This window comes from Lepidochelys olivacea, assembly GCF_965140295.1.
Source record: "Lepidochelys olivacea isolate rLepOli2 genome assembly, chromosome: 1".
In the NCBI taxonomy this organism is placed as follows: domain Eukaryota; kingdom Metazoa; phylum Chordata; order Testudines; family Cheloniidae; genus Lepidochelys; species Lepidochelys olivacea.
The window spans coordinates 247,458,527-247,483,149 of record NC_140411.1 but is presented as its reverse complement, the minus strand read 5'-3'; the positions used below and the strand labels follow the sequence as shown (position 1 = coordinate 247,483,149).

At 43.6% G+C, this 24,623-nt stretch overlaps 1 protein-coding gene across 1 annotated transcript; it reads right to left on the bottom strand.

Annotated features, from left to right (window-relative positions):
• Window positions 1-7,622: 7,622 nt before the first annotated feature.
• STMP1 (short transmembrane mitochondrial protein 1) lies at window positions 7,623-20,600 on the bottom strand. Its single transcript, XM_084650985.1, has 3 exons — window positions 20,507-20,600; window positions 13,742-13,795; window positions 7,623-8,938 (listed from the first exon to the last, which is right to left on the bottom strand). The coding sequence occupies exons 1-3, from the start codon at window positions 20,519-20,521 to the stop codon at window positions 8,858-8,860; spliced, it is 150 nt and encodes a 49-aa protein (XP_084507111.1). The 5' UTR covers window positions 20,522-20,600; the 3' UTR covers window positions 7,623-8,857.
• Window positions 20,601-24,623: the final 4,023 nt, after the last annotated feature.

Here is a 24,623-nt window from a genome sequence, read left to right as displayed (position 1 = left end):
ACGGCTGTGAATTTGGTAGGGTCCTAATAATAAGGGGCATATGTATTTGAAGAGAGGGGTGTTGAAGGAGGGGGAATCTCTCCATTTGCCTTCTCATTTAACAAAAACACTCCTTTATAATCATGACAAAAGAAAGAGGCAACACCACTTGGCAAAACAATTTATATTGAATGTACTTGGTGGAAATTTGTTCCTGAAAAATATAGTGAGTCCTATATAGCAATAGTATAGTGTAACACACTATTTAGTATGTGCTATACATCCCCTCTCTTTAGCTATTACATAGAGGATAGCTGCCAGCTTTTTCCCCCCATGATGGTCTTAGTCATTTAGCTCAAGTGGTGAAGGTTTGCGCTGGAGATCTTGAGTTCAAATCCAGCTGCTGATCCATGCAGGGGGCTACAGTAGCACAATGGCTGACCTGCATGCATTTAAATGAGGGTAGATGGGTGCTCAGACATTTTAAAGGGGTCCAGGTCCTCAGGATATTATTGCCTCTTGGCTGGTTGTTACTGTTAGGAAGAGAGATTGATGATTATGTCTGGTCTTTGGTGAAATATTGTTTAATTACAAAGGGGGTACAAAGCCCTGTTTCCCTGAACGCAGTGGAAACACAACAGAAGGCAGTTTCCTTGCTCAGAAATCCAAATCTGCCTTTCCAGCCAGTACTATGCCCAAAAGCAGCTCTCTTGGCTTCCTCTCAGGGCCATGCTCACACTGCTTCTCTCACTGTCTGCTCACTTTCTTGTTCCTGCTACACTCAGACAGTCAGCTGCAACCACATCAGTCCCAGCATTTGCAATCAGTCTTCAAGAAAACCCCTTGGGCCACCTGGTTTGACTTCAATTTAGGCCTTGCCATGCTGGTCCATGCCTTGGCCACTGACTTCTATTATTTCAGCTATCACTAAACCAAGTGGCATTTAATTGCCCTCTCATTTAGCCTGAATGAAATGTTGCTAGCATGCCCATCAGCTTCAACAAGGTCTGTGATTGCCTGTAGACCAGACACTTTTGTTAGCAGCCACCAACACCCTCCAGCAGGATAACATATGTTTCCTAAGTATTTGATGTAATCTGATGCATTTCAAAAGCAAAAATTTAATTCTTCATAAGTATTTTCAAAAGTCATTCCTGACAAGGTTAATGTAGAGACATCTAGAGAAGGGTGAACTCAATCAAGGAGTTTCCACAAAAACCTCTCCCAGCATATCAGTGGATGCAGCACGTTGATCTCTTCAGCTATTGGCAGCCAAGACTGCCACATTTTGCTAATTTGGCACATCTGTCTGCTTACAGAAATGTGGTATGCTGAAAAAGCACTTTTTTTCACAATAAGCAACACAAATGGCTCAATTCTGCCCTTAGATATATATGCAGGGCTGCTATTAGTTTCAGTGGGAGACATGAGAAAATATCTTAGGTCAGAAATTGGACCATAGTCTATGCTTTGGTATGCCAAATGGGGCATATTTCTCCAACAATGGTCTCCGAGTGGCAACTCTTTGGACATGTTGCTCATGTCTACAGTGCAATTAAAACCCTGTGGTTGGCCAGTGCCAGCTGACTCAGGCTCACAGGGCTCAAGCTAAGGGGCTGTTTAACTGCAGTGTAGATGATCAGGCTTGGCTGGAGCCTGGGCTTTAGGACCCTATGAGATGAGAGGGTCCCAGAGCTCAGGCTCCAGCCTGAGCTTGAATGTCTACACCACAGTTAAACAGCCCCTTAGCCCGAGCCCCACAAGCCCGAATCAGCTGGCACGGACCAGTGCGAGTGTCTAATTGCAGTGCTGATATACCCTAAAAGTAAGACTAAACCTGATAAATGAACAAAGGGGGGAGGAAACGGCTTTTAAAACAGTTATTTATCTTTATAACATACTGTCATTTAACTTCAGATTTCTCTTTTCCAATAACCAAAAATTAAGCCTTTTCTTCAGAAAAGAAATATGCTTATTTCCATATGCTTTGAGTGTTTCACACATAAATATAGTCAAGCCTACTAAAAGTTCCGTATCAGTCTGACATGTAACAAGAAAATGCCAGGTTTTCTATCCAAAATCACTCTGCCATATTAACTGATAGCTGTACTATACTGTCTACTAAACCATTTTATAATCCTATATGCAAGTAAAAGGTTAAGTAGAATCCCCTTTAAGGACAAATATATAATTTATTACATTGATGTAAATCCTGAATAATGTCACTGAGGTCAACGGTGTTACTCTGGATTTACACTGAGAGCAAATTTTCACTCTATAATGGATAGATAGAGTGATATTTTCTTTTTCAGTGCCGAAATCCCTTTGTGCAATTGTAATTGTGCTAACACTAGTGCAACAATTGTATGTTTCTCTCTGGCTTGTAAACTATAAACCATAAAATTTAAGAGTGGATTTCAAAAGGTCAGTTTTTCCATCCTTCCGCACACTTGACCTTACTCTGCAAGAAGCTCCAGAGATCTTAACATTGTGTTTTTCAGAGTAAGGCATGACTCAGTGGGAGCAAGCATGGGAGAATTTGGCACTCAGACCCTAGATCATCAAAGGAATGTAGTCTCCTAGCTTCTAACTGAAATCAGTTGAAGTTAGGAGCCTAAATACCTTTGAAGATGTGGGCCTCAGTCCTATTCCTAGCAGACTGCTGATCATTTCCTACAGATAACCATCACTACATTCAGTGTTAGTTGGTAGATTTATGGGTAATGTTAGTAGAAAGACAAATGGTTGGAAAACTGCTCAGCTCTAGGGGTAGTCTGCACCGATGAGCTTTGAACCATGCTTGTGAGGATGTGATTGGACATGCAGCTCTGTGCATTAATAGCTTAAGTTGACCTCAAACTTCAAGACTGTTATTCTGACATCTGAAATCTTAAAACCCAGTAAAAGAATATAAGGCTGTAACAAGATGGAATATGAATCAAGGGGAGACAGGAGGGAGGAAGGCTTGTGCTGTGGTTATGGCTATATACCATCACTTCTTTTTCTGGCCCCCAAATACTCTGCAACACAGGGGAAAAAACAAACCACAGTTCTGTTTTCATGGAACATCTGTTCTGAGGATAAGTTCTGCAACTTTCTCTATTCTTCAAAGCAGCAAACATGACAGTTTGTGGTGATCATTTAAATTTTAATGCATATGTCAAGAGAAGTAGTGAATAACATCTGTTATATTGCTACGCATTCAATAAATAGGATCCACCTCTTGGGAATCCATAAAGGTTAGCAGACACCACGGACAAACTTAACAAAATATCTGTTTTTTTCAGTCCCCCAGAGAAAGACGTAAAAAGCAGTATAGGGGAATTTCTCTACACTGTTTAACTGCCTACCTCATTGCATGAGGCACCAGTTTCTAACACCATCACACAGCAGTGATATTTACATTTTGTAGAAATATGTTTAGGCCTTGTCATTTCTGCATAAAGTAATTGATATTAATGAAATTAATCCCACATCACTGAACATATTGCACTGATTTGTGTCTTTGTCTTGTGTGCGCGCCGTGGACAGTTGAACCGTATAGACCCAGTAGCACAAAGGGAGGTAGGGGCCTAAGTACCTTTATGAGTCTTGGCCATAGTGATCCAAAGTTGGCACGACCAACGCAACATGCTGTCCCCAGGCCAGCACAGAATATATCACAGTACTCCCTAAAAAAAGCATATGTGGAGAGGCCAACATGAACCTGTTGGAAGACGTGACTAACAATGCGGTAGGAGAGGGAAGTCTAAGTCCCCATAGAAAGCAATAAGAGTGCTACCATTGATTTCATTTGGGCCAGGATTTTACATTATGTCATTTAATACACAGAGACAAGGTCTTTTGCTATTAGGCCAGCAGGAATTGCCTCCCATCAAGATTCATCAGTGCTCAAAGTTGTGCTAAGATGGCCCCCAGAAAACCATGTTCAGACTTCTTTAACTAGAATGAAGACCTCCATCATTTAGGTCTGTTGGGGGCAGGGCAGAAAAGGGTTAGTGAAGAGAACAGAAAGGGGAGAGGGAATGAGATCCTAAGCAGAAAGATATTGAAACAACCAGAATATGGAGTTTTTTCCTTAATTTGTATTAATGAGGATTCTGCAGGAATCTCAGTTTGGCGCTGTCTGACCTGAATGAGGCCCATGAAGCAACACAGGAGCACCTGTGTATTGGGTGGGGCAGGCTGCATCAGCAGTTTTCCATAGCAAGGTATTCTGGGATAGCTGGGGTAGCTATAACAGGCAACAGACAACCAGCCCAGTGACTCTAGTAGCAGGTGGTTGGGTTAGATGTGGGTCAGAGGAAATGCTAAACTTGAGCTAAATTTACAGCTTTTTGGTTTGAAGCATTCTGTGATTTAGTATTTGTTGGTCAAGGGCTCTATTTTTGTTATTTAAACATCTGTAATGTAGCCTCTCTGCGGTAGCGCTCCAGATCTTCCTTCCCCAAACTTTGAAACAGGCTGTGCTCTGTTCTCTCCCATTGCTGTGCCCCCATGAAGGATTCGGCCATAGAAAGTGGAGCTGGTAGGTGCACCCCAGTTCATCCTCGGCGCTTTTGCCAAGGAAGGGAGGTTGTAGATTCTGGTTGGCGATTCGGCTATTTACCTCCAGATCGTTCATATGCTCACTGCCATGGTTCCTGAGTGCAATGGAAAACCGGCTGCTGGATGATGTCTCAAAGATACTCTCCATTAGTCTAAGCTGTGCGTAACCTGCTAGAACACCTCTGTGGCCAAAACAATTCTGAACCCTACTGTAGCATGCATTGCAGGCACTGTGCAGCATGCACTCTTTAGGCCAGATAGAATTTCTGCCAGTCGGATGTAAATGGGGGTTATGCATCAGTATAATGTAGTGTAGCCTATGGCTAACTCTGTTTAATGCAATTTATTGTATAGGACTTGAAAAAATTTCAAGAATTATTGCCTTCTAAAATGTAATCAAGCTCTCCAATTTTCCATGTGAAAGAAAAGTAATTTTGGGCTAATCATGCAAGGTGTTGCAAACCTTGTGGAATACTTAAAAACTTAAACCCTTATTATTAATACTTTTGTATTGTTTATATAGCACCACAGATATGCCTGGTTCTCCCTATTTGAAAAGCTTCATAGGCTGATAGAAAATGTCCTGACATGAGTTGTGAATTATCAGATGAACATTTGAGATATAAATTGCACCTTTCACGCTAAAGCAGCTCCTAGGGTCAAAAATTATAGAGAAACCTTAAATACTCATTCCCTACTCATCTTTGTGTGATGTGCAGGAAGAACAAAATATACTCTTTGGGAAAAAACTAAATTTACAATAATGGTTCAAATAATTGTAGGTGGTAACTGAAGAAATCAGAGTGGTTTAAAGTACAGTATGTCAAAATTTTGGCTCTAAAGTTCTGCAGAAAGGAAGAAAAATAATTTCCCTCAGATTGTTTATTACCAAATCCATCACATTTGCAAAAGGGGCTTTTTAAAAAAAGTAGGCAGCATGGGTCCAGTTCTGAACTCAATACTTAGGGGGAAAGTGCATGAGTACAGACTGCAAGGTTGACTTGAATAGATTTTGAATCACCCAGTGCAAGTCTCTCAAAGAATCTTGTGCGCTCAATAGTGGTTAAGCATAGCTGTGTTTTCCAAGGGAGTTCCTATCATCAGTGATGCTATTTCTCCTTCTCCAGACCCACTTCTACCATGATGCCTATGGGTAATCACCAACAAATAGTGTTACCATTTTAAATGGCTGGTAGGAATGTCTAATATCTACTTTGTTTATTTTTATAGGTGGGGATGGTTCCATCTATTACTAAGGTTGTACTATAAGATCCTGTTTTCAGTCGTTTATAACCTTGTCAAAACTTTCATTCTTCAGTCTGAAATTTTCCATGCCAAGTGTTTGAGTCAGAGTCAACTTTTCTGGAAAATTTCAGCTAAAATGGCTTGGCCATTTCCAAGAATGAGATTAAAAGGAAATGAATTGTTTTGCCCTATTAAAAAAAAACAAAAAAACAAAAAAACACACACAACTATTTGGCTGAGAAACTGTAGAAAAGGGATTGGCAACCTTTGGCACATGGCCCCTCAGGGAAATCTGCTGGTGGGCTGGGATGGTTTGTTTACCTGCCGTGTCCGCAGGTTTGTCCAATCGCAGCTCCCACTGGCCGTGGTTCGCCGTGCCAGGCCAATGGGGGCTGCGGGAAGTAGCCTGGGCTGAGGGATGTGCTGGCCGCCGCTTCCCGCGGCTGCCAGTGGCCTGGAACGGCTAACCGCAGCCAGTAGGAGCTGAGATCAGCCGAACCTGCGGGTGCTACAGGTAAACAAACTGTCCTGGCCCGCCAGCGGATTTCCCTGACAGGCCATGTGCCAAAGGTTGCCGATCCCTGCTGTAGAACCTCTGTTTTTTGGAGCCTGGATTTGAAATTTGTCAGGGAGGTACCTTTTGCCACTCCTGTGAAAATGTGCACAAATTTGGTTAAGTTATAAGCCTCTGTAAAGTTGCAGATGAGTAAGTTTGACAGCTAAATACTCATAAGTTTCTGACTGCTCTGAGCATGCTCCAGCCCCAGGATTCAAGGCTGAGCAGGAATTTCCCTGCAATTGTTCCTCCTGTTCTCTGTGCTCCCCCTGCTGGCACTGAGGTACAGGAGAAAGGCACCCTGATTTGAATGTGGGGGTTGGGGAGTGGGTGAGGCGGAGAAAAGGCAATTCATAGAATCATAGAAGGTTAGGGTTGGAAGGGACCTCAGGAGATCATCTAGTCCAACCCCCCGGCTTGAAGCAGGCCCAATCCCCAATTTTTGCCCCAGATCCCTAAACGGCCCCCTCAAGGATTGAACTCACAACACTGGGTTTAGCAGGCCAATGCTTAAACCACTGAGCAATTGCAGAAGTTGAAGGATGGTGGGGAAAAGCTGAGGGGGTATAGGAGCTGTTGAGGTGGAGAGCAGTGGGAGGGGGCTGGAGGGTATATAGGTGCTAAGGAACAAGGGCTTTGTAGTGAAGGTCGCTACTGGTCACAGAAACCCTCTATCATTTGTTGCAATAGTTGAAAGGTGTGTAGTGACAGACAGGGAATTGCAGGAAAAGAAAGGATGGTTTTAGGTGAATGCTGCCCTAGAAAACTGGATTCTATCCTTGCCTATACCATGGGGTTCCTGTGTGATGCTGAGCAAGTTACTCGAATCAGACTTTTAACTAGAGGTCACTGATTGTATGTTCCACATATACTGGGTGTCCAACCTGAAATACCTGGGCCCAATTTGCAGAAGTATTGAGCACTCCAACTGCAACTAGAGTCAAATTGAGTTGTTTTGAACCTATACAGGGCTACAAAATGATAAATACTCTGAAAAATAAAGCCTTGTGTGTCTCAAGTTGGCTGCCCAAACTTAAGGGACCTCTGACAACTTTAGCTTTAATCTCTCTCTCTGCCCTCAGTTTGCCATCTGTAAAATGGGGCTAATTCCACCCCCCTCACCTTATACAGGTGTTGTGACGTTAATTAATTCTTGTTATAGTTGTTGCTGCAGGGTTACTGATCGGGGTACCTGATGGGTCTGTTTGTTTATACATGTACTTCTAAAAAAAGATGTGAAATGCAAAGGATGGATGCTTTTTTAACGGAGAACAGTAAAAATCCAAACAACTGATAGGCTGTTGCACTTAACGCAAATTAAATTTATTTAACTAATAAATTTACATCTCTTTTTGCCAGATAGGATGTGTCTCATTTACAGTTCAGGCCAAAGAGTGTAGTACTTGTAACATCACGAATCAATGCCTCATACCAAGGGGTTTGCATTTCCATTTAATATGTTATGGTTGAGAGAGGTAAAGGGGAACACGCTAGGCTAAGTAGTGCCAGAGCATGCTCAGTGAGGTGGTAAGATGAACCTGTATACATACTAAAATTACTGTCCAATTACAAAAGAAAAGGTCTGTAGGCAATGCAGGGGGCTGAAGGACTGGTAGGGTGTGTTAAATACTACACTCAATGTGCTAATCCTCTCATCCAGGGGAAGAGAGCTGTTTGAGGCAGTAAGGAGAGGATGCAATAGGGCTGGCTGTATGCGTAACCATTTTTAGAAGATGACTCAAATTCACTTAGTCAACTGCTGATTCATCATCCCCAGCCTAAGGTATGTGTTCCAAAATGACCAAGGGGAGGGGAAAGAAGTGAAAATGAAATGGGGTGAGGCAATGGAACAGAGCAGAGAAAGAAAAAACAGTGAAGATAAAATGTAGGTTGAAGTTGGTAGCCTTTTACATCCTTTTGAGTCAATCATGTTTTCGCTCACTTTGTGCGAAGAGAAACACTGCAAAAACAATATACAACACAACAGTGGAAACAGACAATTTTACATGTAAATTCACTGGACACTCAGAAAGCTCTCATTCCATCTCCAGCACAGGGACTGAAATTATCCATGATTCAGTCCCATACAGGAGGATTAAAGAAAGGACAGTGGAGTAATATAACTCAGAATAAAAGTAGTCTTCAGAAGTGACTTCCGGATGCATTTGTTTTAATTTCTTTTGAGGCATTTTAAGAATTATTATAAAGCATCAGGTAGGGATAACTGTAGGATTTGCAGTGATCTCCAGCTGAGCCATATAAAAATTGATTATAAAATATTAGGTAACAGCAAGAAAATCCAAACTTTCTTTTCCAGTTACATCAGCTCAGAATCAGGTTCCCTGAAACTCCTGATGTTAGGTCTCACCACACATTCATGATTGCACTTCAGCTCAAGGACAGCCAGGTTCTGGGAGACTGGAAGTGGAGGAAATCCCCAAAAGCCACACTTCTACTTGGAATTTGTAGCTTGAAGGGGAATTACATCCCTGAAATTTGTTTGGAGATGATCCGGGCAACATCAGTGGCTTAGGATTTGTCACTGGGAGGTTTCTTCTTAGCTTCCACATCTCTTTTAATATCTTCAAGTTTCTTTGCAAGGTCAGGAATCTTTTTTTTTTTTTTTAAACAAAAAAAAAAGTTAGACATCATCAGCTGTTTAGTTGACTAATTAAGGAATGCGAGAAAAACGTTAGCGTTAAACTTTATATAAAAAGACCTGGCTCCTTGGACCCACTCCACAGAACTACCCTGGACAGAAGCAGCCTGCTCAGTACCATGAGGTGGGGCAAGGAAGAAGTGGCTTGCAGACATGTTGAGCAACCCTTTCTAGTCAACTCAGTGGTGGTGCTGATGTTCCCCCGATGGAGTGTCATCCAGATCTTTTGGGATGGAAGGAGAGTTAGACCTAATTTGGGGTAATCTTTGTTGTTGCTGGGAATGGGAAAGGAGGATGGACATATAAAGAAGTACATAGGACATTTAAAGGACCAGCCTGTCTACCTTACCGGAAGAAAATGAACTGCCAAAGAGTAGGCCCCAGAAAACACCAACTCAATAATATTAACACATTCTTCTGAAAATACCAACAAAGTGTAATGAGAATTTCTATGGCCTGTGTAATGTAGGAAGTCAGAGTAAATAAACACATCAGTTCTTTCTAGTCTTAGTTAAAACCTATAAGAAGAGCTGTGCAAAAGGAGGAAAATGTTTTTTGCAAGATGTCAAAAGTATTTATTCTGCTATATTTTTTGACCCCAAAAATGTCTCCTATGTCAATTTTTGCACTGAAATCTGCAACGTTTTGAAATTTCACACTTTAAAGAAAAAAATTAAGATTGTTCTAGTTGAGTTGCAAAACGCCAGCAGTCTCCCCTTAAAAACAGAAGCATTTTAGACTGAAAATGAACCAATCAAAATTTGACTGATAATGGCAAATGCCATGCTGTGAATTCTTTATTTTAGTGGCAATCATACAAAATTTGTTTTCTTTTCCCCTCAAAGCCACAGCTCCTCAAGTTAACTGATTATGTGAGAATCTCAGCTTTTGTATTAAGGTTCTAGCTCTCATGGTTGTGGAGAACAGCTTGTAGATGAGACCCAACTGGGATATAAAACAACACACACCAAAGGCAAATAAAACATGAATAAAAACACGCATTTTGGGTTATGATTTTTAAGCCAAATTTCATGATTTTTTGGGGCTCAACTCATGACTTGAGTGGTCAGGTTAGCTATATGGGAAATGTCAGAAGTATTTTTGCAGGGGGGTGGGGTAGGGGCAAATTGGACCAATTTTGTGAAACTGAAACTAAGCCCCCCAAACTACATATATCTATACATATACTTCAGTTTAAGCAAGTAAGTAGTCAATGATGTCAACAGGGCTACTCACATGCTTACAGATAAGCACATGCATAAGCATTTGTAGGATTGGGGACAACATGTGAAAGAGCAGAATGTTGAAGCTTTTGAATTTTGTTATGAAAGGTTACACATTGAATTACCTTTACGTTCCCTAGCAGCATCTGCAGGGGTGATAATACTTCTTAAAAACTCCTTGTTTAATTTACTCTTGGGCCTATTCCTAAAAGAGCTCCCTATCTAAAGAAATTTTACACAAATGCCAAACACACTCTTGCAGAGAAAAAAACACCCTAACTTTTAATTTAATCACCCTGTTTGTATAATTGGGGCTTTTATGATCAACCATGTGGAAAATCATCTTAGATACTGTAACACTCAAATACATGGTTGATGCTAGCAAATCAGTTTTACATCACCAGGGGAGAACTTCCTCTGAATTAAAAGCAGAAGTAGCCCTCTTGTGGTGATACTTCAGTTGTACTGCAGAAAAATGATTATACTTCATGCTTTCATTAATTACATATGCAACATACATTCAGGTGAGTTTAGGTCTGAACTACAGTATAGGTTTTGTAAAAACAAGCTTTAACAAAACCTAGCTTAATGAAATTTCCCTGATTTAAAAACAAACAACAGAAACAATTTATTCTTAAAGGAATACCATTCCCTTACAGCGTTTGCAACACTGAGATAGTAGGATTCTGCTAATGTATGAGGAAAATTAAACTGTCTGGATTATTTTCATTGTCCAAGATGAGTGAAAAGCAAAAGTATACAGGTCACAAATGATGAAAGGAATTTAGGATGAGGTTCAAAAAGGGATTTAGGTGTTGCAATGCTGAGCAAAGACACCCAGACAGTCATAGAAACACACTATAATCCAACAAGCTGAGTTAGGCACCCAGGTTCCCTATACAATGAATGGGAAAAGACAGATGCCTTAGGGCTAGTCTATGCTCCGAAGTTAAGTTGACTAGCCACAATTGCTCAGGGGTGGGAAAAATTAATATGCCAGAGAGACATAGTTAAGCTGACCTAAGCCCTAGTTCACGGAAGAATTCTTCTGTCAACCTAGCTACCTAGCTAGCTCTTGGAAAAGATCCATTTACCTCAGCAATGGAAGAACTCCTTCCATTGCTGTCCTAAGTATCTACACTCAGTGGCACTGCAGCTGTACTGCTGTAACTAGGGGTGAAAGTTACTTAAAGGACTTACTGGTACGCTGGAGTCCTGAGCAGTGGGGCAGGGCCTCAACCAGAAGAGGCGGGGCCTTTACACCTCAATTTAAAGGGCCTGGGGGATTTAAAGGGCCAGGGCTCTGGCGGTGATTTAAAGCTGCCGCTGCTACCCTGGGGCTCTGGCAGCAATTTAAAGGGCCCAGGGCTCCACTGCGGTAGTGGTGGACGGAGCCCTGGGCCCTTTAAATCACCAGCCCGGGCAAGCTGACCCCCACCGGTACGGTCAGCTGTGTACTAGCTCTTGCCAGTACTCCGGACCAGACCGTACCAGCTTACTTTCACCTCTGGCCGTAACATTTCTAACGTAGACATACCTTTAGACTGTGATCCACAAAAAACAGCATACTAGGCAGGGAGCCACCTAAGCCAGCCAATGGGAGATGCTGACAAGGGGCGGGGGGCATGCTAACCCCAGCCCTTCTCAGAGATAATCACCTAAGACCAGGCTGCAGGGAGACAATCTCTACTTAGCAATCAAAGAGTGGAAACCCACTGCCTGGACTCAGCTGGTTTAGATGCCCAACTTGTTTCTTGAGGAATTGAGTTGTGTGGAGTAAGGCAGGCACCTAAAATGGCCAGAGGAAGAGGGGGTGGTTGTGGTGGATAAATACATAAGCAGTCTATTATTATTATTGTTAGTCAGGGTGGAACAGCTTCAACAGGAGAGATGGAGGTAGCCCCACATCAGAATATCCCATAAACCAGTGATTAGGACACTTTCCTGAGAGGTGGGAGACCTCTGTTAAAATCCTTTCCCCCCTTTGGCAGAGAGGGGGAAAACAAACCTGGCTCTCCCACATCCTAAGCGAGAGCTCTCATCACCATAGTGGCAACACCACCACCATCTCCTCCTCCAATTGGATTTTGAATGGAACCCGATCTGGTAGGCGGCCTCTGAGCACCGCTACCAGATCTGGCCCCTCAGGTGAGTTAGATAGCTGAACACCCATGGTCCTCTGGTTTGTGAATCATCCTGGGGCCTAGGCAAGACACAGGTGCCTGTACGCCTAGAAGGCTCGCCAGCAAACTTGTTCAGAGGCAGAAATATAAGCTCCTAATGTTTTGCAGTAAAACGTTCCTTAGGCACAGTGACATCTGAAGAAGTGGGGTTTTTTTACCCATGAAAGCTTATGCCCAAATAAATCTGTTAGTCTTTAAGGTGCCACCGGACTCCTCATTATTTTTGTGGATACAGACTCATATGGCTACCCCTCTGATTTTTAGGCACAGTGAGAGTGTAGGTGTCTACAGAGTTCAGAGAGAGTTTTGTGCATCGTAATGGAGCCAATACTGGGACTTAGGTGCCTAAGTCTGGGGTTTAGGAAAGTAAATATCTTTGTGGATCTCACCCTTAGATTCTTTTAATTTTAAGGTAGCATTAGTAGCACAGGTAAGGAATGTTTTAAAATATATGATTTCTAATTGGACAGTAGGTTTTTAATTTTAGATCTACTAAATCCTCAAACCTGCACATATGTGAGTAGTTCCACTGATGCTACCGAAGTCTGGAGGTTCAGCCCCAAGGCTTCTGCTCCAAATTCTTGGAAAACAAGATCTCCCCTTAATTCATGTTCAGAAAACCGCAATCCAAGGAGAAAAGGAAGAGTTCAGGTCTACATAAAATTCCAAGCAGAACTCAACAGGTTGAGCCCTCCCAAACACTCCTGACAATTCCATTTTCATCATTCATAGGAGGGAGATAAGTCACTATCAAACTTTCATACATAAAGAAATAGAACTGTGTGGCAGCTAGTGTAGCCTACGAGACAGGGCACTAAAGTAGGAGTTAGGAGAGCTGGTTCTAATCCTTGCTCTGCCACTGACCAGCTGTGATCTTGGGCAAGTCTTTTCACTTTTCTGGGCCACCATTTTCCCCTGCTTTGTCTGTTTAGACTATAAGCTCCTCTTCAGGACAGAGACTGTATCTTAATATGTGTTTATGCAACATCTGCATAATGGGGCCCTGATCTCAGCTGTGACCTCTAAACATAACTGTAATACAAATAAATCAAGGCCAGTTCTAGGCGTGGGCAAGCTGGTTGCCCACTTCCACGGGGCGCCATATCATTGTGCCATCGGATTTGTTTTGGGATTGTTTTTTTTCCCCTTTATTTTGATTAGCTGGTCATTTTTGCTCTGCTTATTGGCCAGCTTCCCCGCCCCTGTTTGGACAGCTTTTTGTGTTGGTTTGTTTGAGCTCAGCTTCTTGGCGAAGGGGCCCTCAAAGTATTCTCTGCCCCGGCCAGTAAAACAGGTAGGGCCGCTCCTGCCAAATACAACTACTACAACAATAAATAATAATACTCACATCGTAATTCTGAGCCAGATACATCCCAACCACATTGCCAAGAGCAAAACCAAGCTTAAGAGGGAAAAAAAAGAAAAAAAGACAAAATAAATGACAAGGAGTTTAACATTTTCCCCTCACTAGAACAGAATGTAGGACCACTCGGCAATAGAGGAGGATGGAAAAAAAAAAAAAAAGGTGATGGCGGGGAAATCATGAAAATTTTTGAAATGGTTTCCATTTCACAGGCTTCAAAAATGGAGATTTTTTCCCAAATCATTTTCTGAAATCTTGATTTCGTTAAGAAAATGCAGGTGGTTTTGGTGGTCGAAAAAATCTAACTATTTCAAAAAGAGATTCTGGTAAAAACACTGGTTTAAAAAAAAGGAAAAATTTGCCAACCCCTCCCTTACCCCCCCAGAAAATGTAAAATAATATTTCAGTAAAGTTTTTTCATGCAAAAAATTTCAACCAGCCTTACTCATAAGTTTTATACTACTCTCCCCTAAGCTCTCTCTCTTCCTTCAACAATGTACCCATTTATACCCCGGCTTCTATAAAAACACCACCCTCAGAATGAGACTTTTATCACTGTTCTCTTACAATTCCAAGAAACCTTTGGTGCAGAGCTTGGTCTTTTGTTCTGTAAAGTTCCTTGCACACCCATTACCAGATAAATCATAGCAAGTCCATTAAAACCTGGGGAATATAATGGCACAGGAAAAATCTTTTTGTTCAATACTTGTACATTTCTTAGCATAAGGAGAGTACTGGTCTATGACAGGAGCTCTCACAGGAGCTACCACAATACAAATACTAAGAATAATAGGTGCTGGGGTGGAAGGAGATAAGGGAAAAACATAGGACACACACAAATGAAGTGGGCTACAAAACATATGGGCTAAGGAGATTGTAAGGAAACAGTGCATCAATAGATTTCTGAGCTGGCCTAGTTATGCTACTTTGCACAGAATGTAAATTTAGGTCCCAGGCTTGGGATAGCAGTTGCTGGGTGCTAAAGAAACAGATCACTTCAGTCCATGAGGTTTAAAGAAAGAGGAAGAGGGAAATGGAGTGCATAGCTCCTTTCACTTGCAGGCTGAGGAGAAACTCAGGTCTCAATCACACCTGAGGGGGGCAAAAAAAATACCCATTGTTTCCTCAGAAATATACATCCAGATTTTCCAAAGTGCTTCGCATCCAGCAATTCCAGGTAAAACTCTGGCCCTTATTATCATTAAATTTCAGATTAAGCTGGCTTAATGTACAAATGCTAATAAGATTTTTCTGACTATCAATACTGCAAGTTGGCCTCATCTCTGAAAATCTGTGTGATGCTTTTTTAAAAAAACAACAAAAAACACCACACAACAACAACAACAAACGATTTTGAAATCAAAACCTAGCTAGAAATTGTATTCACTGCACAAAGTGAAACAGAATATAACTCATTCTTCCAGCAGCATAAACACAGCACCAGTCACTGGTAAAAAAAACCCCAAAAACGTGTTCTTGTCAGAAAGCTATGGCCATTAATAGAACTGGCTGCACATTTTCACATGCTGATGCCATCATTAACTAATGTCTGAACTGTAAGGGAAATGGAACATTTATTTAAATTATTTGTTTACTCCATTTTTAGAGCTTAGAACTTCTTGGCTTTTCTAAAAAAATGTAGTGTCCTATTTGTGTGTTTGGTATAAAGGCTATATTTTATTATCGCAAACTTAACTGTAAATTAAGTAAGTTTTTTGCATGGGATATTGTTAATGCATGCTGCACTGAGATAAGCAGGATTTAAGATTCCTTTTAATGCTGAAAGTCAGTCCAGCAGAGGGGCCTTTCCTATAAGCAGTGTCCATGAATTCACCCAAAAGACAAGCAGACTCTCAGCTGAGAATTTCTCAAGACTCTTTGCAAAGATTGGCTTATATTGCTAGTCCCTGGGGGAACCTTTCAGTCTAGCCCTTATAAAATAGTTTTACTAAGAAAGTTCTCTTGACTTTTTTTCTCCTAGAAAGGACAAAAACCCTTCATTCTCCTGCTTTTAGCCTAAAATACATCCAACTCCAAAGCGGGGTCCAATACTTTACCATGCAATGAGTCTTATTTTGTTTGCTAGTATCTTAACATGCATGTCAAACACAAGAACATAAACAACTCGTATCCCATTAGCTGAAGTCAGAGCTCCACACACTCCATGCAAGACCAGTCTAGACTTTGATGTGCTATTTCATCAGTTATACAAGGTTTAAGAGATGCCACTTCATGAAGAGGGGGAGTCTCACAGTTTCATCTTGATCACTTTTGACAACTAAAAATGCTGTCAATTAAAGAGTACATGCCAATTAAGGACAGTAAGGACTAATGAGGGGCTTCCAATAGCCACCCAACATGCTAAAATACATGTTAAATGTAAAACAAGCAATTACTTAACTCTGAAAGGCAAAAATATAAAGTTTGTAAGATTATCCCTTTATCTCCCGGCTACAGCTCCAGCTAGGGTGAAGGAGAGACAAGACACCCTTTCCACGCATAGGAAAGGAGAGGAGGGAACCCAGAATTAATATGCCCTTCCTCTTTTCCCTTCACCAGCTTTCAGGCACTAATCAGAAAGTCTTAATTAAAACTGATTTTTATCAGACATTTGCAACACAAGGACTTTAAACATCAGTTGAGTTCAGAAACAGGATTCCAAAATCTGCTGAGCGTCTTAGTCCTATTACCCACTGTTTTCACTGGAACAAACAGAGTGACAAATGGGTCCATTCTGAAGAAATGCATATGCATTTACAATTTTTTTTTTAAATCCGAACATGGCTAAAAATCCACAGTATCTCCAAATTAGGTCAGCAGCACCTATAATGACTATAACAGCCATATTAGCCTGTATTCGCAAAAAGAAAAGGAGGACTTGTGGCACCTTAGAGACTCACCAATTTATTTGAGCATGAGCTTTTGTGAGAAAGTCTCTAAGTCTCTAGTCTCTAAGGTGCCACAAGTAGCACCTATAATGGGAAATGAGAAACTGCTGCTGTGCTTTGTTATTGGCATGCACCCTGCTCTTTACTTTTAATAAGTGCCAGGTATTAAAGGCATTAGCATCAATTAAGGATTTAATTAGAATTGTAAATAAATCATATAGTTGGGCATCTGGCTTTAGCATCTGCCAGAGTTTGCAGACACATGTAGAAAAAGAAAAAGACCAAAAGTTTAAAGAACGTTTAACTAGTCAATGAGGCAAACAGCTGCAGTCATTAACAAATGCTTTAGGACTGGGAATGAGGGGAAAAAAGTATCTGTGGGCAAAGAGTTTAACTCTGACCTCAGCTACAGCTTATCATATTTGCAGAAAGTCAGAGCAGGGCTGGGCTCAGGGACAAAATAAGCCAGAAGCTTTAAATGAACTGCAGCCACTGCAACAGAACAGGCAAGCATTGTCAAATCAAAGTGGCAGACTTCACAAGGTGAAAATTTGAATGGAGGGGGCGGGGGGAACCAAAAGGCAGAACACAAGGACAATACCCATACCAGACTGGAGGAGCAATATGATTAAAACATGCTTAAAACAGTTTTGAGTTTCTGAATTGTTTTGGAACAAAAATTGTGTGATAAAATACCAATTAACATGTATCACTCGGATACAAAGGTTGGATTTGTTTTACTGTAGCGGTGAGCCAATGAATGCCCTGAAGGCGTCAGCCCCATGTACAACTCTTTTTAAGATGCACTGGCACTATACAAAAGCAGCAGCAGTCCAAAAAGAACGTTGTTCCATTTGCATGGGCGGTGTCTTATAAAAGTACTGGTAACCTGTGTTTCATTAATAGCATAAAAGTGAGCACATGTATATGAAGAGATATTAGAACTGAGTCTTCCTATAGGGAGCAAGAGTACCTGTTTTTCAAAAAGCACAATGAATTAAAGCAGTGGTTTTCAATGGGGGATCACAGAATATGTTTAAGATTTCCAAAGGGGTCCACACCTCCATGTGAAAGTTTTTAAGGGTCCACAAATGAAGAAAGGTTGAAAGCCACTGAATTAAAGTACACATCAACCATGCATACATTTTCTTAGAGAAAGCATTAAAGCAGTGGGCTTTTTCACCTGTACAGTCACCAGATTGGCATCCAATGGAATACATCTGGAGTGATTTGAAGGAAAAAAAAGTGGCTAAGAATAAAGGAAGCTGTATGTTGTAGACATATAGAGGGTGAACCAAAAGAGAATGTAACCAAAATTAGTAATGCCACAGTATATTCAATGTATTATGAGGGTGTAGACAACTTTTTTTATTTGAGGGGGCAAGAGGTAAATAATAGCTGTTGAATATCACTGTATGTAGTTTTGTACCATATCTAAATTTGTCCACTTTTAATAAAGTGAGATAAATGAGCTTCTGTTCCAAACTCACTGTTTCTTGCTTTTTTTGGGGGGGGGAGGGGGAGAAGGAATATGGGGGTGGCTAATCCCCCCAGTTATCTACACACATGGTATGCTACATATTCAGAGTACATTTTCAGGGTCTTATCAGGCGTGGCCTAATACTACTTTAAAAATTAATATATTCCTGGCCTACTGAGACAGTGGGGATGGGCAGGTATGGACCCACCCATTAATAAAGGCCTCCCACCCATAAGGGAAGGAGCTATCGATTCATACCCCTGAGTGACAGTTATACCAACCTAATTTTCTAGTATAGATCTTAGTTTGATAGATTTTCAATGAGACTTAGGCTATGTCTACACTTAAAATGCTATAGCAGCACAATTACATCAACGCTGCTGTGGGAGTGCAGCACTTCAGTGTGGATACTTACTAGAGCAATTGGAGGGGTTCTTCCATCGCTGTAAGTAATCCACCTCCCCGAGAGGTGGTAGCTAGGTCAACAGAAGAATCCTTTTGTAGCGCTGTCTATACCAGGGTTAAGTTGGCTTACCTACATATCTCAGGGATGTGGATTTTTCACACCTCTGAGAGATGTAGCTATGGCAATGTGACTTTTCAGTGTAGACCAGCCCTTAAATTCCAAAGTAGATTAACCTAGTTGCATCACACAGGTCTGTGAAAAATTTCACACCCTGTGTAACGTAGGTAGATTGACCTAACCCCCCCACTGTATATGCAGATACATCGATAAAAAAATGCTTCCATTGACCTAGCTACCGCCTCTGGGAGAGGTGGATTAACACTACATCAAGGGAAAAATACCAAGCATCCACATTATGGCACTACAGCACTGTAGCTGTGCCTCTGTCCTGCAGCTGGACATGCAGCAAGTCACTTTTGCAAGTGGGACTTTTAGGCTAACTCACGTGTGTGTGTTTGAAAGTGCTATCCATATAATTAAATGCTAGATTGTGATATACTATTCAGTGTGAATAAAGGTCTTAGATCTGCTGATTTCAAAGGGACTATTTGAGGTGAAAGGGCATCACAATCTGGCCCTAAAATAATTCCTCTTTTTCCATCTCTGCATAACTTTTAATGAGGAAAACCCCGCTTGGTACAGTGAATAATATTTAACAGATGTCAAGGAATAGAGCTGTGGACCCTGGAAGTACTGGTGTATCCAGCTCAAAAGCAGTCCACCTGACAAGCTGCTGAGAGTCAGATGGATGAACTGGCAAGAAACTAGACAGGATCAACTGAGCTTAATGCAGAGTTAAGTATCCTGGGATGTGCTACCAGACTGCTTAAGACAGAGGTTCTCAGACTTTTGTACTGGTGACCCTTTCACGCAGCAAGCCTCCGAGTGCAACCCCACTTATACATTAAAAACACTTTTTTATATATTTAACACCATTATAAATGCTGGAGGCAAACCAGGGTTTGGGGTGGAGGCTGACAGCTTGCGACCCCCCATGTAATAACCTCATGACCCCTTGAAGGGTCCCGACCCCCAGTTTGAGAACCCCTGGCTTAACACCACAGACAAATGAGTGCAGCACTGGCGTGGACACAGCAATTTAAGGGTTATTTGCAATTTGGCTATGCTCACTCAGGAGGCATAACTTGAGTGCAGATAACCTGAATTAACTATCCAGTGAGGACATACCCAAAATCCTAACCATAAGGCTGAAGTTCTAGAGCAATTCAATCTCCATGGCTTGGAAGCTGGCATGTCATGAAGGGTATATCTAGACTACGGTAAAGGTGTAAAAAACAAAACAAAAACAAACCACACTTCAGCCAACGTGTTTTAATGAACGTTAGAAAATACAAGCACCACCCTAGAGCATGCCAGGGCTAGCTGTATTTTAACACATTAGCTGGCCCCGGTGTAGCCTAGGCTTCATCTCGCCCAGCTAGCAAGTTAACAAAATACAGCCTGCACTCAAGTTTTTTTTTTTAAAACGTGTTAGTTCCCCCTTAAGCGCCTTTTATCCTAGTCCAGGCGATTTTTGAATGGGCAGCAGCTGCAAAACAAGGTCCCAGGTTCATCAGCGCCCCAAGTCTGGGATCCCTTCAGAAAACCACAGTATCAAGCCAGGAGCGAGCTTCCCAGTCGCTCTCACACGCGCGCGGAGGCGCTGAAAGTATGTAGCTAGCTCCAGGGCCCAATGTATCCATCGCTGGATGGACAGAGCTGGGACGGGGCATGAGCGGATGTAGCGGCTGCTTCTCTCTCCAGGGTCAGAGGCGCCTTTCTCCTTCTGGGGGCGGCGGGGGGATCTCCCAGGCCGCCCCCCAGCAGCAATCCCCTCCTCCCTCCCAACGCAGAGCCCGGGGGGGAGCAGACACCAGGACAGAGGCTCCACGTGGAGCGGCTTTGCAGACACTTACCAGAAACTGTAACATGGTGTAACCGGGCTGCCTCTCTCCTCCGAGGGGCGGGCGGGGAAGTAACTCGCCCCAGCGACAGCTTCTCTTCCGGGTCCCATCCTCCCTGCTGCTGTCTCACTGGCTTAGGGGTTTGATGGATGTCTGAGCAGTCCTATCCTTTCTGGTCTGGCACGCCCGGCCCTCTTTTCCCTCCCTCTAGCCCCGCCTCTGGCGAGGTGACCCTGGGCTCAGCAAGGGACTGCCCTATGGTGGGGTAGTGAGGATGGCGCTCAGAAAATACACAGTGCACAAACCCCTTGTGCAAGAGCTGGTCTCTCTCCCCCGAGCAAACGCGCCCACCTCCCAAGCACACAGTCTGATACTCCCTCTGGCGAGACCCACAGTGTCATAAACATCCCCAAACCTGCACTAAGGCTGAAACTTCGGAGTTCTGCAAAATCTGTCAGAGAGATTCTGCTGTGAAGCTGTGTGTGTGTGTGTCTGCATGTGTGTATAAAACATAACACCACACACCCATCAATTTATATTGTCAGGAATGCCTGTCTCTGTGGGTATGTCTACACTACGGAATAAGGTCGAATTTATAGAAGTCAGTTTTTTAGAAATTGGTTTTATATATTCGAGTGTGTGTGTCCCCACAGAAAATGCTCTAAGTGCATTAAGTGCATTAACTCGGCGGAGCGCTTCCACAGTACCCAGGCTAGAGTCGACTTCCGGAGCGTTGCACTGTGGGTAGCTATCCCACAGTTCCCGCAGTCTCCGCTGCCCATTGGAATTCTGGGTTGAGATCCCAATGCCTGATGGGGCTAAAACATTGTCGCGGGTGGTTCTGGGTACATATTGTCACGCCCCCCTTCCCTCCCTCCCTCCGTGAAAGCAAGGGCAGACAATCGTTTCGCGCCTTTTTTCCTGAGTTACCTGTGCAGACGCCATACCACGGCAAGCATGGAGCCCGCTCAGGTAACCGTCACCCTATGTCTCCTGGGTGCTGGCAGACGTGGTACGGCATTGCTACACAGTAGCAGCAACCCCTTGCCTTGTGGCAGCAGACGGCACAATACGACTGGTAGCCGTCATCGTCATGTCCGAGGTGCTCCTGGCCACGTCGGCCGGGAGCGCCTGGGCAGACATGGGCGCAGGGACTAAATTTGGAGTGACTTGACCAGGTCATTCTCTTTAGTCCTGCAGTCAGTCCTATTGAACCGTCTTATGGTGAGCAGGCAGGCGATACGGATTGCTAGCAGTCGTACTGTACCATCTTCTGCCGGGCAGGCAAGAGATGAGGATGGCTAGCAGTCGTACTGTACCATCTTCTGCCGAGCAGCCATGAGATGTGGATGGCATGCAGTCCTTCTGCACCGTCTGCTGCTAGCCAAAGATGTAAAAGATAGATGGAGTGGATCAAAACAAGAAATAGACCAGATTTGTTTTGTACTCATTTGCCTCCTCCCCTGTCTAGGGGACTCATTCCTCTAGGTCACACTGCAGTCACTCACAGAGAAGGTGCAGGGAGGTAAATCTAGCCATGTATCAATCAGAGGCCAGGCTAACCTGCTTGTTCCAATAAGAACAATAACTTAGGTGCACCATTTCTTATTGGAACCCTCCATGAAGTCCTGCCTGAAATACTCCTTGATATAAAGACATCCCCTTTGTTGATTTTAGCTCCCTGAAGCCAACCCTGTAAACCGTGTCGTCAGTCGCCCCTCCCTCCGTCAGAGCAACGGCACACAATCATTCCGTGCCTTTTTTCTGTGCGGACGCCATACCAAGGCAAGCATGGAGGCCGCTCAGCTCACTTTGGCAATTAGGAGCACATTAAACACCACACGCATTATCCAGCAGTATATGCAGCACCAGAACCTGGCAAAGCGATACCGGGCGAGGAGGCGACGTCAGCGCGGTCACGTGAGTGATCAGGACATGGACACAGATTTCTCTGAAAGCATGGGCCCTGCCAATGCATGCGTCATGGTGCTAATGGGGCAGGTTCATGCTGTGGAACGCCGATTCTGGGCTCGGGAAACAAGTACAGACTGGTGGGACCGCATAGTGTTGCAGGTCTGGGACGATTCCCAGTAGCTGCGAAACTTTCGCATGCGTAAGGGCACTTTCATGGAACTTTGTGACTTGCTTTCCCCTGCCCTGAGGCGCATGAATACCAAGATGAGAGCAGCCCTCACAGTTGAGAAGCGAGTGGTGATAGCCCTGTGGAAGCTTGCAATGCCAGACAGCTACCGGTCAGTTGGGAATCAATTTGGAGAGGGCAAATCTACTGTTGGGGCTGCTGTGATGCAAGTAGCCCACGCAATCAAAGATCTGCTGATATCCAGGGAAGTGACCCTGGGAAATGTGCAAGTCATAGTGGATGGCTTTGCTGCAATGGGATTCCCTAACTGTGGTGGGGCCATAGACGGAACCCATATCCCTATCTTGGCACCGGAGCACCAAGCCGGCGAGTACATAAACCACAAGGGGTACTTTTCAATAGTGCTGCAAGCTCTGGTGGATCACAAGGGACGTTTCACCAACATCAACGTGGGATGTCCGGGAAAGGTACATGACGCTCACATCTTCAGGAACTCTGGTCTGTTTCAAAAGCTGCAGGAAGGGACTTTATTCCCAGACCAGAAAATAACTGTTGGGGATGTTGAAATGCCTATATGTATCCTTGGGGACCCAGCCTACCCCTTAATGCCATGGCTCATGAAGCCGTACACAGGCAGCCTGGACAGTAGTCAGGAGCTGTTCAAATACAGGCTGAGCAAGTGCAGAATGGTGGTAGAATGTGCATTTGGACGTTTAAAGGCATGCTGGCGCAGTTTACTGACTCGCTTAGACCTCAGCGAAACCAATATTCCCACTGTTATTACTGCTTGCTGTGTGCTCCACAATATCTGTGAGGGTAAGGGGGAGACGTTTATGGCGGGGTGGGAGGTTGAGGCAAATCGCCTGGCTGCTGGTTACGCGCAGCCAGACACCAGGGCAGTTAGAAGAGTACAGGAGGGCGCGGTGCGAATCAGAGAAGCTTTGAAAACCAGTTTCATGACTGGCCAGGCTACGGTGTGAAAGTTCTGTTTGTTTCTCCTTGATGAAACCCCCCGCCCCTTGGTTCACTCTACTTCCCTGTAAGCTAACCACCCTCCCCTCCTCCCTTCAATCACCGCTTGCAGAGGCAGTAGTCATTGTTGCTTCACATTCATGCATTCTTTATTCATTCATCACACAAATAGGGGGGGTGATTACCAAGGTAGCCCAGGTGGGGTGGTGGAGGAGGGAAGGAAAATGCCACACAGCACTTTAAAAGTTTACAACTTTAAAATTTATTGAATGACAGCCTTCTTTTTTTTGGGCAATCCTCTGTGGTGGAGTGGCTGGTTGGCCGGAGGCCCCCCCACCGCGTTCTTGGGCGTCTGGGTGTGGAGGCTATGGAACTTGGGGAGGAGGGCGGTTGGTTACACAGGGGCTGTAGTGGCAGTCTGTGCTCCAGCTACCTTTGCTGCAGCTCAACCATACACTGGAGCATACTGGTTTGGTCCTCCAGCAGCCTCAGCATTGAATCCTGCCTCCTCTCATCACGCTGCCGCCACATTTGAGCTTCAACCATGTCTTCAGCTCGCCACTTACTCTCTTCAGCCCGCCACCTCTCCTCCCGGTCATTTTGTGCTTTTCTGCACTCTGACATTATTTGCCTCCACGCATTCATCTGTTCTCTGTCAGTGTGGGAGGACAGCATGAGCTCGGAGAACATTTCATCGCGAGTGCGTTTTTTTTTCTTTCTAAGCTTCACTAGCCTCTGGGAAGGAGAAGATCCTGTGATCATTGAAACACATGCAGCTGGTGGAGAAAAAAAAGGGACAGCGGTATTTAAAAAGACACATTTTATAAAACAGTGGCTACACTCTTTCAGGGTAAACCTTGCTGTTAACATTACATACATAGCACATGTGCTTTCGTTACAAGGTCACATTTTGCCTCCTCCCACCGCGTGGCTACCCCCTCAACCTTCCCCCCTCCCTGTGGCTAACAGCGGGGAACATTTCTGTTTAGCCACAGGCAAACAGCCCAGCAGGAACGGGCTCCTCTGAGTGTCCCCTGAAGAAAAGCACTCTATTTC

Excerpts from the sequence above, each read along its gene's own strand:
- STMP1 (XM_084650985.1), bottom strand. Across the intron at positions 8,939-13,741 it reads ATCTGGCTCAGAATTACGAT|ATTCCTGACCTTGCAAAGAA; the intron begins GTGAGTATTATT and ends AAAAAAAAAAAG.